The following is a 16,461-nucleotide window of genomic DNA, read 5'->3' as shown; positions in this document are numbered from 1 at the left end:
TCTCATCCCCCAGTTCCTTATAGGTGTGCTGTCAGAGACAGATGGTCAGGGGTTTCACAGAAATGAAAGGTTTGGGAATCATCTCCCAGGGGAAAGGTCCAAAGATGTGATTGCTTCTCGCAAGAAGTTTCCCTGCCTCAACCTACACATATGAAAGGATGGGAGGAAAGGCTGGAAGTATGTTCTGCTTTAATGAAAGACCTGGACCTGGCAAGGGACGTTCTACTACTAAAATTATTTTAGACTACAGGAAGTTGAGGGGATTAAATGAAGTAAGACATATGGCACTTAGACTATTTCAGCACCCCCTTCCATTTCTTAGGGGTTCCTTGTCAGCTTCCTCAACCTCTTCACTAGTCAGCGCTAAGCTTCCCTACCCTGAGGCAAAACAGCTGCTCTCTTCTGCAACCTATCCCCTCTCACCCCAAGCATGGGAAGGAATAAACTGTTTCCAGTGTATTAATCACCTGAAAGCAGATGAGAACCAACTGGGAGGCCATTCTGAGTGGTGTTTGGCCAGAAGTGGTAAAGCACCGGTGCACTCCCAGTGTTTTTCAACTTCAGAAAATCGATTAAGGACAAAGCTGGCATTAAAAAAAAAAATCTAGTAGAGATAACAGATTAGAAAATATCAGGGTGCACTGCACCACAACCCAATCATACATATATACATATCTGTAAGAAAGATTTCCGGAAGCAACGTTTACCCTTTATACAGTTGGTATGAAGTAAAAAACATGCTGAGGCTGTATCAATTCAATGGGTCATGGGCTTTATGAGGTGTAGAAGGAAAGGAAATTGAGGCGCTAGGTGGGAGAGGATTATGAAATGCTTAGCATGTCAAACCCAAGCTGGGTTTGACATTTTCAAAGTCGTTCAGTCATGTCTGACTGTTTGCGACCCCGTGGACTATACAGTCCATGGAATTCTCCAGGCCAGAATATTGGAGTGGGTAGCCGTTCCCTTCTCCAGGGGACCTTCCTCACCCAGGGATCGAACCCAAGTCTCCCACATTGCAGGCGGATTCTATACCAGCTGAACCACAAGGGAAGCCCAAGAATACTGGAGCGGGTAGCCTACCCCTTCTCCAGTATATCTTCCTGACCCGGGGTCTCCTGCATTGCAGGCAGATTCTTTACCAGCTGAGCTATGAGGGAATATAAATAGAATAAAGTTGTTTTGTTCTATAAGCAATGGAAACCATCAGAAAGTGTTAAGTGATGAGAGGAATAGATGATCCAGTGTTTAGAGTACAGAGAAAAAACTGGAGAGGGAGGAGATTTAAAGTAGAGAGAAGCTAGGAAGCTGTTAAAGTAGTCTGAGAAAGGGAGTTAGGCCTAGGGGTTAGGATTTCGGGCTTTCCCTGCTGTAGCCCAGGTTCAATCCTTGGTCAGGGAACTGAGATACTGGAGATGGAGAGTTTCATTAAAAGACTTAGGAAGTCAAATGCGAGAACTTGGTAACTCTGTGAAGGCAGGAAATAAAGAGGCAACAAAAATGATGCCCAGCTAGATGCAATGAGGTATGCTGGATCATATCCTAGAATAGAAAAAAACATTAGTGGAAAAACTGGTGAAATCTGAATAAAGGCTGGAGCTTAGTTAACACTCATGTGCCAACCAATGTTTGTTAGTTTTACAAATGTATTGTGGCTAACGTGTTGCACTAGGGAAAACCAGGCGAGGAGTATAAGGATACTATGCATTATCTTTGCAACTTTTCTATAAAACTAAATTTATTCCAAAATAAGTTTATCAAAGATAAATGATGCATAGTTTTCTGGCTTGGGCACTTGGGAGCCAGGAGCTGGTGGTAAGGCTCGGCTTTAGACGTGCTGAGTTTGATGTCCTGTGACTAGAGGGTGAGATACCTAGGATTAAGTGTATATCGAGCTTAAGAAAGAGATCTGGATCAGAGAAAACAGACTGGAGGTCAGGGTGGCCTGATGGCCTTCCCTATGAGATTGCCTTGCGGACACATATTCAAAGGCAGAGAACGATTTCATTCTTAGTGAGGCCTGGATGCAGGATAACAAGTTTACTAGTGATCCTAGACTTACTGGGACTTCCCAGGTGGCACTAGTGGTAAAGGACCCGCCTACCAATGCAGGAGACGTAAGAGACGCAGGTTCGATCCTTGGGTCGGGAAGATCCCCTGGAGAAGGAAAAGGCACCCCACTCCAGTATTCTGGCCTGGAGAAGTCCATAGAGTTGCAAAGAGTCGGACACGACTCAAGTGACTTAGCACGCATGCATATGTTTATAGAGCACTTACCACATGCCAGGCCCTGTTCCAAATGCTTTACATTAGCACATGGAATCATCATACAATTCTGTTTTACAGATAGGAAAACCATGAAGCAGGACTGCTTACACTTTAGTAGTGGCACTCAACTGGGGCAAGCATCAGAATCACCCGTGGAGCTTTCAAATAGACGTCTTAGAGAGTCAGGAAGCTAGCCAAAAGCTCACACCTATGCATAGCGATGGTGGTGTTGAACTAATGAGGAACTAGGCATGGTCATGTGAATCATCTCTTTCTCCCACTTATTCAGTGATTAGCTTGCTTCTTACGGTGGTACAAAGCATTTACCACCGGTGTACTAAAAAGTATATGGCATTCAAATCTGATAGTAATTCAATACTGTAAACACAAATGTGCTATCTATAGGGAGTAACTTAGACAGATGATATATTTCACCTTAGATAAACAAAAAACCTACTGTATGTGGTATTAAGAGCAGCACAGAATGGGATAAAGTTGGGCTTATCTTAGTCTAGGACCAAATGGTGCTCAAAGTATGGTTCCCAGACCAGCAGCATCACATCGATCAGAAATATCAGAAATGTAAAATCTCAGGCCACCCGCTCAAACTACTGGAGTAGGACCCAGCAAGCTGTGTCTGTAAGGAAGTTGAGATGCATGCTGTAGTTTGAGGATCACTGCTCCAAAGAAGCTTCAAATGGGCGGTTCTCTATTGTGACTAAGGATTAGAAGCTTTAAAAAATATTCCTAGTCTAGGCCCCAAACTTGTTAGAATCTGGGAGTGAGTGCAGGCTAATCAAGTAGATTAAAAAAGAAAACCCTCCAGGTGATTCTGATACATACATCTGGTTAAGAACTACTGTTTTAGTGGCACCAATCGAAAAATATCTACATTACTCATTACCAAAAAACTAGGTTAGAAAGTAAAATAGATACCTGGTTAACCACTTAAGAGTACACCAATTTCATGCAATATTATGCAACTGTCAGTAAGAGTAAGGTAGCTATGTACTGATATAAAAACCATCTCCAATAGTGTTCAAGGAAAAAAGCAATACGCAGAACATTTTAAAATATTTTTTAAAAGGGACATGTGCATGCATATATTTTATAAAAGAAAAATATATCTCTAAAGGTTAGATAAGAAATTAGTAGCTGAAGCTTCCTCTGGGAAGGGAAGAAGGTGAATAAATTATAGGGATGGAAGAAACATTTTCACTGTATTTTCATCCTGTTTGCATTTTTTCTACATGTATGTATTATCTATTCAAATTAATTAATTAAAACATGTTTAAGCTTAGGGGCAATAAAGAACCACTGCTTTAGAGGGATGAGACTTTAGCAAGCAAACTGTCAGCTGCTGAAGGACAATCAGAGCATCAATGAAGGAAAGGGGCAGGAGGAAAGACAATCCTCGCAGAAAGTCCAATGCAGGTAATGCTCCCTCCACCCCCTTCCTGAGGCGATGTTAGGTAAACTCAGACTCAACCCAGAGGGCTCAATCGATCCACAGTCAGCTTTATTCTGAATTAACCATGTGTGGAGAGCACACATCAAAAGAGTAGAAAAAAATAGAGGAGCTCATCAAAAAAAGTTCCCTGGCAAGTGGGAGGGAGGGCATGACGTTAGGAGCCCTGTTTAGGGAAGGAAATGTTGTCCAGGTCATGGATGCCATTTCTGTCAATGATTCGAACACTGAAGGTTGGCAGATTCAGGATGAAGCGTTTCTGGAGCTGCAGAGAAACATGAAGGAAATCAGTCAACAAATTTTTATTGAGAACTGTGGTCCAGGCTCTGGTCGAGGCACTGGACATATAAGCAGATAGTGATTTTTGCGTTGGGGGCGCTTGGTACCCTACTGAGGACAGCTGGTACTAAGATACTGAGAAAAGCCCAAACCGCAGCTGGCGGCTGACTGGAAGGTAGTGAGCAGGAGCTTGACTCTGATCAGTCAGCTGCTGAAGAACGAGACAATCTAATGTTCTATTCCTCACAATCTGCCACCAATCAGGCCTGGTAAACACAGACTTCTCTTTCAAAACATCTCAAGGCAAGAAGCCAACTAAGGAGCTACTGCCCTAGGAAAAGCTCTGGACCAAAGCCATGTACTCCTAGGTCCAACAGTGTGCTCCAGCTACCCACCCACATTATAAGGACCAGGTGTATGTGAGTGTGTCTGTGTGTAGAGCTGGAGGCTGGTGGCAAGGATGGTCTCAGAACTGCTCTTGGAACAACCCCTACTTCTATCTTCTTCAATCTAAGCTGAACTGTCACTGAAGGAACCTCTCTGGACTCTAGTGTGACTGTCTGCTTGAGAGGCTGTTCTAAAGGACCTGTGATCTGTGCACACAAAACCAGACAGCCCCATCAACCTGGCTAGAGATCACTGAAGAGCGCAGCTGGAGGAAACCTTCGCCTCTGTGGGTGACTCCTCCTGGACAGTTCACTTAATCTCTGGATAGAAGGCACAAAGCTGTACCTGCTCCCTTAGGGACATATCCTGAAAATGTGCCCCTCCCCTGGCCCAAGCCCTCCTTCCCTTGATGCTTCCCATCTCCCTTACAGATGAGGGCTAGGCAGCAACCACCACTTCCATTTCCATAGTCCTCCCTGGCTGATGACTCCTATGTCCAGAAAAAAGTTCCAAGATCAAGAAAAGGTGATAATAATAAGGAAATGTGGAGGATCCATGGGGAATGAAGTCTCAAAGCATTCCACATTCCAATGGCTTCTTCCTGGCAGACCCTTGCAACACTTAGAGCTGCTGGACTAACATGGCCTCCTGGTTGAATTTTTAAGAAAAGCACATGAGTTTATTCTCAGTTTCTGCTTTGGAAAGGAGATTTACAAACAAGAAGAAGAAGGGGCCCTGTGGACTGAAAATGACAGGCTTGTGTAAGAGGCAAACTGACATTACTGATGCTACCAGCTGCTCTCAACCTCCTACTCTCTTCTCACTAGAGTACAAATTCAAGTTCATCCTTAGGCTATAGGAACAACAAAAGAATTAAAAAGCCTAAAGGAGCCGCTTTCTTTTCCTCCTCATCCTCCTTTCACACCAGAGCCTCAGACTCCTCGCAGAAGTATTAGAAGGGGAAGGGCCCATGTTCCTGGCCTCATAAACTAAAGGCTACTCTCTCCATCTGCCCAAAGCCTGCTCGTTACCTTCTATGGCCTCCTGAATTCCCAGGGGTGGCTTTCCCTCCCAGACTCACGTACTGTTAAGAAAGCAGACTTTATGGCAACCCCAGGTAGCACAAAAATGGAGCAGGTATAAAATCCAGCACAAGAGTTCTTAAAGTACGGCCCCCAGTTACCACCTGCAGCAAAATCACCTGGGACTGCGGGCCAAGACAGTCTCAAGAGCTACACCAGGACAACTAATTCAGAATGAAGATGAGGTGGAAAGCATGAATGTGCCTTTTTAAAAAAACCAAGTTCCCCAGATAATTCTTACACATGCTAAAATTTGAGAATCACTAGTCTGGAAGAACCAAAAATAAAAGTAATTAGATTGTAGAATTGACATTGATGAGATGGTGACCCAGGAGAGAAAAAAAAAAAAAACAGCTTGTTATGCATCAAACTGTATCCCTGATAGGAACTTCACATATGGTTAGTGGATATTATACTTTCTGGCAAGGATCAGAAAAAAATGTAACTGGGGAAGGGAAACAATATTGGCCAACAGAGAAACAAAACATTCCTTTCAGGATCCCATGAAAGCTACTCACCTCCTCCAGACATTTCCTAAGAAGCTCCACTGCCTTCTCACGCGAGATAGCTGAAAGAGAACACGGAAGTCAGGTACTCAAGGCGCTGACACTAAGTAAAACTCTGCCACAACTCTGAGCTGAGCTTCTAACTTTCTCAGGTCAACATGACACACAAACAGATACGGCAAAAAAAAAAAAAAGCCAAGGCTTCTGATGTACCACAAACTTTCTCTATATGCAGTTGAGTGTCCCAGGCCCAGCGCTCAGGCAGCCACAAGCCATTGCAAATTGATTTGCTACAGAGAAGGGTAAGCGTGACGGAATCTGCCTCCCATGGCCAGTGCTTGCCTCCAGAGAAGTCCAGTGGCCTGCCAGTTCTTTATAGCCCATCCCCCAACTCCCAACAACCCCCAGCCTTCCTTTAGACCAGGGCTTAAATCAGCTCCATCTGCCCTGGCCAGCTGCAAATCAGGGAAAGGGAGGACAGGGCCAGTGTGTCAGCCTCACTTTGCCAGCTGGGCCCCAGTTTAACAATAGAAACAGAATTCATAGGATGGGGCTGAGTCTCTCGTAAAACAGGAGCCAAAGGAACTGTCCACAGGCATGGCAAACTGGGATGACATATGATGCAGTTTGGCTTCAGGGGTGGCTGGTGGTTATTTCAGTGGGCAAATCACTGTATTACTGACAGATGCCAAATCAAGCAATGGTCACTAGGAGGCCAGGCTAATCTTTTCAGGATGTGGCCTGGAGCCCCGGCATGGCTGAGTTGAGTGAGAGGGCAGCACCATGAAAAGAAAGAACTAGCTAGATTCTTCCTACACTAATAGGGAAGAGTGGAATGTAAGGCGAAAACTGGTTATCTGTGTTATCCCAAGTGCCTATTGCTCACAATGGCTGAAGTGAGGTTGGGGTCAGAAAGTAGAACTTAACGCAGAAGCACCCCTGTGTCTAGAGGTTTGCCAAGTGAACGGTTCGTGGACAAGTATACAGCCAGCTTTCTCATATAGGAGAGGGCAGCTATTATCTTCCCTGGTGGCTCAGAGGTTAAAGCATCTGCCTCCAATGTGGGAGACCTGGGTTTGATCCCTGGGTCAGGAAGATCCCCTGGAGAAGGAAATGGTAACCCACTCCAGTATTCTTGCCTGGAGAATCCCATGGACAGAGAAGCCTGGTAGGCTACAGTCCACGGGGTTGTAAAGAGTCAGACACGACTGAGCAACTTCACTTACTTACTTAACGATCTACAGAAAAAAGCTTCCTGAGGGCACCTTCCTTGGCCACCCAACTCCCAGGGGTTGTACATAAAGCCAGGAAGCAGCTGAGGACAGGGCTTTGCTACTGTTCCCAGCTTAGAGAGCTGAAACTTACTTGGCGTGTAATATCGGTCCAGGATACTGAGAGTCAGGAAGGCACCGTAGCCGTGGGCTGCGAAAGGGGCTTTTGCCAAGGCTGCCAGGTAGTCCATGTAGTAGAGTGCTGGACCCTCGTGCTCATCGTAGCCGGCCAGGAGGAGGTTGACATGATACGGGGTCTGCAAAGCAAAGACACTGAAGTGACGGTCAAAGCAGTAACACCAACATCTCTCATGGAAACAGGAACATTCCAACTGCTGATAAATAACAGCAGCAGCTGAGTAAATGATGATGAAAGAAAAGATTCAGAGAAATCTAAAGGACCCAGAGTGTGGTCAGAGGTAAAGGGAGGTCAGCTTGTTTTCTCTGAACAGAAGACCATTTGGACCACTTTGAGGTATTTGGAAAAGTTGCGTCTTAAAGCTCATGGACCAAAATCTGTTATAAAAGCATTTCAAAGGCAAAGCATGGGTGTTCTTGTGTTGTTCCTAACAGCTGAAACCAAAACACACTATTCTGAGAGTGTCAGGCCACAGGCTAAAGAAAGCTATAGCACCAACCACATCATCCAAAATAAAAAGGCTCAGTATGGGCATCTGGACCACAATCTCAAATAGTGAACTGTATGTCTCACTATTAAGAAACTACGTCTTGGGCTACATTTAATAAATCCTGGACAGGGTGTGAAGGAAAGGCCGACGTTGCTGGGATGTAAACTGGTGCAGCCACTATAGAAAACATTATGGGAATTCCTTTAAAAACTAAAAACAGAGCTACCATACGATCCTTCTATTCTACTCCTGGGTATATGTCCAAGAAAAAACAAAAACTCTAAATACATGCACCCCAATGTTCATAGCAGCACTATTTACAGTAGCCAAGACATGCAAACAACCCAAGTGCCCATCAACAGATGACTGGCTTAAGAAGCTGTGGTACATATATACAAGGGAATATCATTCAGCCATAGAAAGAATGGCTTATTGCCATTTGCAGCAACATGGATGCACCTAGATACTATTATACGTAGTGAAGTAAGTCAGAGAAAAGCAACATTATGTGATATCACTTATATGTGAAATCCAGAAATAATACAAGTGAATCTACACACAAAACAGCAACTAACTCAAGGACATAGCCCATGGGATTAACAGTGACAAACTACTATACATAAAATAGACAAGTAACAGGATTTACTATATAGCATAGGGAACCATATTCCAAATCTTATAATAACTTATGATGGAAAATAATCTGAAAAAAGTATATATAAAAAACTGAATCATTCTGCTGTATATCTGGAATTAATACAATACTGTGTATCAACTATAAAAAAAGAATAAAAAAGAGAAAGAAACAAGTCTTGGGGTAGGGAAGCATAGAAGGTCTCAAATATTTAAATCAAATCACTGAACTTGTTTTTGCCGCGCCACACAGCTTGCAGGATCTTAGCTCCCTGATCAGGGACTGAGCCCTACACCCTAAGCAGTGAAAGGGCCAAGTCCTAACCACTGGACAACCAGGGAATCCCCAAGTCATTACACTTTTAATGCAGACAGTAATAATGCAAGTTCACAAGTTCAAAGAAATGTGGTAACTCTAGAAGAACTGTAGATTTAGGTGAAATGCTAATTATTTTTCTAATATAACAAGGCTGTGCTAAGATAACTAAGAGGTAATTTTTATCAACGAGACAAAAGTAATTATAATAACCTATTTTATAGGTATCCTTTTTTTGTATTACCTGCAAGTGTAACGAGCAAGTTTCTACAGAGAACCCTGCCTTGTTCTTCATCTCTAAATGGATGATTATTTTTCTACACCAGGTGGGCCATTTACCATGTTAGATTCAGACTGTCTGTGTCCCCAGGCACCAGTGGTGTGACTTCCATGAAAAATGACTTCCTTTTTCTCTGCACAGTATGTTTTCCCTCTTGCCCTTGCCTCAGTGGACAGTGAGCAGGCCTTGCCACTGTTAGGTGTCCATTCCTAAACTTACAAATTCAATCAAAGGGACATTATGGGGCATAAAGTAATTACAGCTAATGGTCTTAAAAGTGATGTTTTGTATTCTTTGAACACTGATCAGCATGGGCACTTGGCAGCTTGAAGAAACATTCTAACTCATGTTAGAAGATACACATGAAAACATTATATACTTACTTGGAATTCCAAGCCAGCTGTGCTAAGTAGTATTTCCCAAAGATTATAGAGTAGCTCTAACCTGCAAACAAGTTTCTGCCTTGGGGATAAAATGGTGAATAGTCTCAGAAGAGTAAGAAATAACCAGTAATAGTTAAGTCTTTTGAGAAAATAATTAACTGCTTACTACATTTCCCAGTAAGTAGCATGCTAACCTCTGCCAGGAGTCTCTGGAATTCTTTGCCACATTCTTTGACTACATTCTTAATAAGTCTGACCTTAAGCAAGACACTTAACCTCTAAGAACATACTTCCTTATGTGTAAAACTAGGTTAATTAATCCTTCCCCTTTCTATTTTCTAGGAAATACGGTGAGAAAAAAATAATAGAGGTGAGACATCCCGAACTCTGGGAGAAAAAAATGTGACCTAAATTCTTAGTATATTAGCTATATCCCAGTCTCCTTTTTGATAACTTACCACTTTAAACAACAACAACAAAACTGTTTGAATTACCTAAAAATAAAAAATAAATATAACAGTATTTTTAAAAAACTATGGCAACACTAACGCAACATCAGGGAGACAAAGAATACCATGGTGTTTTTACAGCTAAAATTAGAAAAGCAAAAAAGAGGGACTTTCCTGGTAGTCCAGTGGTTAAGAATCCACCTTCCAATGCAGGGGACGAAGGTTCAATCCCTGGTCAGAGAACTATATCCCACATGCCACAGGGCAACTACTGAGCCCACTCACCACAACGAAGACCCCACGTGCCACGACTAAGACCCAATGCAGCCAAATAAATAAATTAAGACGAAAAGCAAAAAAAGAGAGAAATATAGCAAGGAGATCCGAACTGGTCTCCTTCCCCAAGAGATTTAATAATATAGTTACTTACCTATCACAAAATAAGCTCATCTTTCTGCTAAGAGGATAACAAACCCTCTCCACATACTAGAGGACACTCCTTTTACAGCTATTTTATCCAGTTGTATATTAAGAATCCACCCAGATATCTAGAGAGACCCAACCAGCAGAAACCATATATGCTCACTCCAATGAGGATCTTGCCCACACTGAGATTAAACTGTGTTTAAAACAATTACTGTGATCTGTAAAAGCCACCACAAAATTTTTATGTGAAGATGTCAAGAGAATTCCAGAAACAAACTGTATTGCTTAGTTGGTCTATATAATATCATTTATTTATGCTCAAGCATCTGACACACATGCTCATCAAAGTTGGTATTCAGAAGCTATAACACGTGGTATAGAAGATAACTCACAAATTATTGTGTGACTCTGAATTACCAACTTTTGCATGTGTGAGATGCTTAAGCATAAATAAATGGTGTTATCTAGACTAATTAAATCATTACATCTGTGTAACAACTTGCAGTTTCTGAAATTCTTCTGACAATGCTTCATCAAAGATTTCTGGCTCACACGAGTTTTTGCTTTTTATTTTTAATTTCAAATAAGGTCTTATATACTGCTACTCCCTTACTCCTCTAAGAATCATGGCATTCAAAGAGACAAAGCCATACTGATGGGTTTCTTGATTCTTACATTTTCTCATATTCTTGATGCAACAGTGTTTTCCTGGAATAAGACAAATTCCAAGCCGTTCAATTTTGTGAAATTCCTACAGCATATCCATGTGTGACTGTGGTGTGTTTACGGAAATACACAGTAGGTGTAAGACACAACCCACCCATTCAAATATTTATACCAATTACAAACTCCACGAAGGCAGGACTCTATCTGGCTTGTTCAATGATGTATAAGCATATAATATATATTCAATAAGTATTTGCTGAGTGAATAACAATCTTACCAAAAAGCCTTATATATTTTTCCATACATATGTGACTAATGCCTAGAATCACAAGAAGAAAGATTAAGAAAATCTCTAAACAAATGTCAGAAAGTGATAGGTCCTACTTCTGAGAACTGGCTCAAGTTTAAGCTGACTGCCCGTAGTGCTATAATTACACATATACTGCTATTTTTTCCCTAGGTTCCTGGGTCCTTCTCTTTCTACTTTCCTTTAGACACAGGTTGCTAAGTAAAGAAAAAATTATACTATAGGCATTTAAAATTAAATGAAGGGGAGAACAATAGCTTAAATAAATATCTCATGTCAGGAAGAAACAGCTGGGTTACACTACAGAGTTAGGCCTGAGTTTGAAATCCAGCTTTATTATTAGACATGTGGCTTTAGAAAAGTAAGTAACCTAATGTCTCTGAAAGTGTCTTCATTGCAAACATGGGATACCTACTACAAAAAGACTGCAGTGAACATTCAAAGAAATAATGCATGCAAAATAAGCACAGTGCCCGAAACCTAGTAAAGGCTCAATAAATGCTAAAATAATCACTAGGGAAACATAGTCACTTATGAAGTTGTTCACAGTGTCCATGGAAAAACAAGGCAAGCACTCAAGAGAAGACCATCCACTCCTGGCAAATGAGATACAAGATAAATTCCTCACATAGTCAAATATACCCTAAATAGCCAAAACAATCTTGACAAAGAAGAGTGCAGCTGGAGGAGTCACACTGACTTAGGACTATATTACAAAGCTACAGTAATCACAACAGTATGGTACTGACACAAGAACAGACACACAAATTGATGGAACAGAAGAGAAAGCCCAGAAATAAACCAATGCACATATGGTCAACTAACCTATGACAAAGGAGGCAAGAATATACAATGGAGAAAAGACAGTCGTTTCAATAAGCAGTGCTGGGAAAACTGGACAGCTACATGTAAAAGAATGAAATCAGAACATTCTCCAACACCATATACAAAAATAAACTCAAAATAGATTACAGAGCTAAATGTAAGACCCAGGACATTCTGACATAACTTGTATTCTGACATAACTTTTTGGATCCATCTTCTAGAGTAAAGGAAACAAAAACTAAAATAAACAAATGGGACCTAATTAAACTTAAAAGCTTCTGGACAGCAAAGGAAACCATAAACAAAATGAAGAGAGTCTGTGGAATGGGAGAAAATATTTGCAGAAGATGTAACCAGGGGGCTACACGCTGGCTCAGTGGTAAAGAATCCATTTGCCAATGCAGAAGACATGAGTTTGGTCCCTGGTCCAGGGAGATCCCACATGCTGCGGAGCAGCTAAGTCCATGCGCCACAACTACTGAGTCTGTGCTCTGGAGCCTGGGAGCCACAAATACTGAAGCCCACACACCCCAGAGGCCGTGCTCCACGGGAGAAGCCACCGCAATGAGAAGCCCACGCGCCAAAACAAGAGAAAGCCCGCACACAGCCACAAAGACCCAGCACAGCCCAAAATAAATAAATGCACAGAATTTTTTTAAAAAGAAGGTGCAACCAACAGGGGATTAATTTCCAAAATATACAAACAGCTCATACAACTCAACAAAAAATGGGCAGATCTAGACATTTCTCCAAAGCCGTACAGGTGGCTAAAAAGCACATGAAAAAATGCTCAACATCACTAATTATTAGAGAAATGCAAATCAAAACTACAATAAGGTACCACCTCATACCAGTTTGAATGGCCATCATTTAAAAACCTATAAATAGGGACTTCCTTGGCAGTCCAGTGGTTAAGACTCTCTCTGTTCTTCCAATGCAGGGGGCATGGGTTTAATCCCTGGCCAAGGAACTAAGAGCCCACATGCTGTGCTGCAGGATCAAAATAAAAGGAAAAGGAATCCTCCCACACTACTGGTGGGAATGTAAATTGGTGCAGTGACTATGGAGAACAGTATGAAGGGTCCATAAAAAACTAAAAACAGAGCTACCACATGATCCAGCAACCCCACTCCTGGGCATATAGTCGAATAAAGCTCTAACTTGAAAAGACACATGCACCCCAAAGATCATAGCAGGTCTGTTTACAATAGCCAAATATAGAAGCAAACTGAATGTCCATCAACAAATGAATGGATAAAGAAGATGTGGCACATGTATATACACACACATAATTAATAATTAATCAGTCATAAAAAAAGAAAGAAATAATGCCATTTGCAGCAATATGGATAGACCCAGAGATTGTCATACTAAGTGAAGTCAGTCAGACAGAAAATGACAAGTATCACGTATATGGGGACTCTAAAAAAAAATGCAAATGAGCTTACTTACAAAACTGAAACAGATTCACAGACATGTAAAAGAAAGTTTTGGTTACCAAAAAGGAAGGGGGGAGGATATATTTGGAATTTGGGATTAACAGATATAGACCATTATATGTAAAATAAATACACAGCAAAGACTACTGTTCAGCACAGGAAACTATATCCAGTATCTTATAGTAACCTATAGTGGAAAAGAGTCTGAAAAGAATATATATATACACATATAACTGATTCACTCTGCTATACACCTGAAACACTATAAATGAACTATACCTTAGTAATTTTTTTTAATTTTTAAAGGAAAATAAAAATTTAAAGGAAAAGAAATAAATACCCCATGTACATCTTCCTAAAGGGATATGGTGGGCTATTTATAAAAGTGCCCAGCACACTGCCTGACACATGGTAGAAATGTATGATGGCTTCCTCCTCTCTCCCTCTGGGACTCTTGGCAGGAGCCCTAAGGTGATAGTATTCATTGTCACAAACATTCACAAGCATCGACACTTGGAGCATATCTGCTTCACAGTACACACACCCTAACCTATCTTGAAATTGATACAGGCATAGAGACATTTTTCTGGCAGTCTGAAAAAACAAAAACAACAACCCCTACATCCAGATTTGGAGAGAGAGAAAATTACCACTTATTAAGTACCTTCATACTATTTCTACCCTTACAGATATGTCCATTCTGAGTGGTAAGCCTCACTTTCTGTCTACCTTTTCATCAGTTCCTGTCTTTCCCATGATGAGTATTACATGTGAGAATTTGCCAATTATCCTGAAGAAATGGGAACACTAATCAATAATGATAAAACTGCCAGGAATCCTCTGTCTTTAACAAGGTAATCTTCATCCTGTGCATGATATAATCTAAATCTTTGGTTGTCTCCAGTATTCTAATTATTTGGACACTGTCCAATGACCACAAGGATCACCATCAATGGTTTGCAGGGCAAATGCCAACATGTTTAGGTTTAAAGTTGTATTCAAGGACTTCTCTGGTGGTCCAGCAGTTAGGAATCTGCCTTGCAATGGAGGGGATGCAGGTTTGATCCCTGGTCAGGGCACTAAGATCCCACATATTGTGGAGCAACTAAGCTCACGCACCAGAACCACTGAGCTCATGTGCCGCAATGAATGATCCAAGCATGACACAGTGAAGATCCCGTGTGCTGTAACTAAGACCCGATGCAGCTAAGTAAACAGATAAATATTTTTTAAAAATTAAAAAATGAATTTGTATCTGACACACACAAATTTAAATGAACCACCCTGGGAACTCAAAATGAACTTTAGTTTCTAAAATAAAGTACAACCAAAATTTTGCCTCTTTTTATAAGCAGGGAAAGAAAAAAACAAAACAGATAAATTGATATCTTTTCCCACCTTAAAAAAATACATGATATAAGCTTATTTTTAAAATGGAGATCTTTAAGTCATTTTGAGATTTCCTCATCTATACAATAGGGATAATAACAGTATCTATCATTATAAGGTTATGGCAAGGTTTAAGTAAACAAATGTAATGTGCTTTAATTAGAGAAATTAAAGAGTCTCTTGATGAAGATGAAAGAGGAGAGTGGAAAAGTTGGCTTAAAACTCAACATTCAAAAAACTAAGATCATGGCATCTGGTCCCATCACTTCATGGCAAATAGATGGGGAAATAGTGGAAATGGTGACAGACTTTATTTTCTTGGGCTCCAAAATCACTGCAGAAGGTGACTAGCCATGAAATTAAGACACCTGCTCCTTGGAATAAAAGTAATGACAAACCTAGGCAGTGTATTAAAAAAAGCAGACATAACTCTGCCTATAAAGGCCCGTCTTGTAAAAGCTATGGTTTTTCCAGTAGTCATGTACAAATTTGAGAGCTCGACAATAAAAAAGGCTGAACACAGAAGAATTGATGATTTTTGAACTGTGGTGCTGGAGAAGACTCTTGAGAGTCCCTTAAACTGCAAGAGATCAAACCAGTCAATCCTAAAGGAAATCAAGCCTGAATAATTTACTGGAAGGACTAATGCTGAAGCTGATGCTCCAATACTTTAGACACCTGATGCGAAGTGCTGACTCATTAGAAAAGACCCTGATGCTGGGAAAGACTGAAGGCAGAAGGAGAAGGAGATAACAGAGGATGAGATGGTTGGATGGCATCACCGACTCAATAGACGTGAGTGTGAGCAAACTCCGGGAGACAGTGAAGGACAGGGAAGCCTGGCGTGGTGCAGTCCATGGGGTCACAAATGGTCAAACACTATTGAGTGACTGAAACAACAACAAATGTGCTCAATGAAATGCCTGTTACATAGTAATAACACAGATGATCTATATCACCATCATCACCACAGCTTTTAGGATTTGATCGCATTATTAACAGATCTAACTAGATAATAATAAGATCAAGAAAATGTACCAGCGAATTCCCTGGTGGTCTAGTGGTTAAGACTCCAAGCTTTCACTGATGAGGACTTGGGTTCAATCCTTGGTCAGGGTACTAAGATCCCACAAGCGACACAGCGCGGCTCAGAAAAACAAGTACTACAGAATGCTAATAAAATTATCCACCTTTTTCTGTTGCTAAAAGGAATACAATTAAAGCCAGGGGAATTAGCCAATAAGCACATCTCTTATGTCCCTCTCCATGGGACTGAAATGGACTTCCTAAGTACCTGTGAGCCCTGTAGAACTGAGTTCAGTTCCACTTTGTACCTCTGAGCTCAATTCCCTTGTACGTTTGAAAGTGGGAAAGTTATGACCAACCTAGATAGCATATTCAAAAGCAAAGACATTACTTTGCCAACAAAGGTCCGTCTAGTCAAGGCTATGGTTTTTCCTG

The 16,461-nt window shown here is 41.2% G+C and overlaps 1 protein-coding gene across 1 annotated transcript in view; it reads right to left on the bottom strand.

Annotated features, from left to right (window-relative positions):
* Nucleotides 1-3,762: 3,762 nt before the first annotated feature.
* PSMB2 (proteasome (prosome, macropain) subunit, beta type, 2) overlaps nucleotides 3,763-16,461 on the bottom strand; it is a 37,014-nt gene continuing 24,315 nt past the window's right edge. Inside the window, exons 4-6 of the mRNA XM_010841183.1 lie at nucleotides 7,353-7,515; nucleotides 6,000-6,049; nucleotides 3,763-3,998 (exon numbers count right to left, since the gene is read on the bottom strand). Coding sequence (XP_010839485.1) covers nucleotides 3,891-3,998; nucleotides 6,000-6,049; nucleotides 7,353-7,515 — 321 coding nt within the window. The 3' untranslated portion in view covers nucleotides 3,763-3,890. The remainder of the gene's footprint in view (nucleotides 3,999-5,999; nucleotides 6,050-7,352; nucleotides 7,516-16,461) is intronic.

This window comes from Bison bison, unplaced genomic scaffold, assembly GCF_000754665.1.
Source record: "Bison bison bison isolate TAMUID 2011002044 unplaced genomic scaffold, Bison_UMD1.0 scf7180017864158, whole genome shotgun sequence".
In the NCBI taxonomy this organism is placed as follows: Eukaryota; Metazoa; Chordata; class Mammalia; order Artiodactyla; family Bovidae; genus Bison; species Bison bison.
This window is presented reverse-complemented; position numbering and strand designations above follow the sequence as displayed.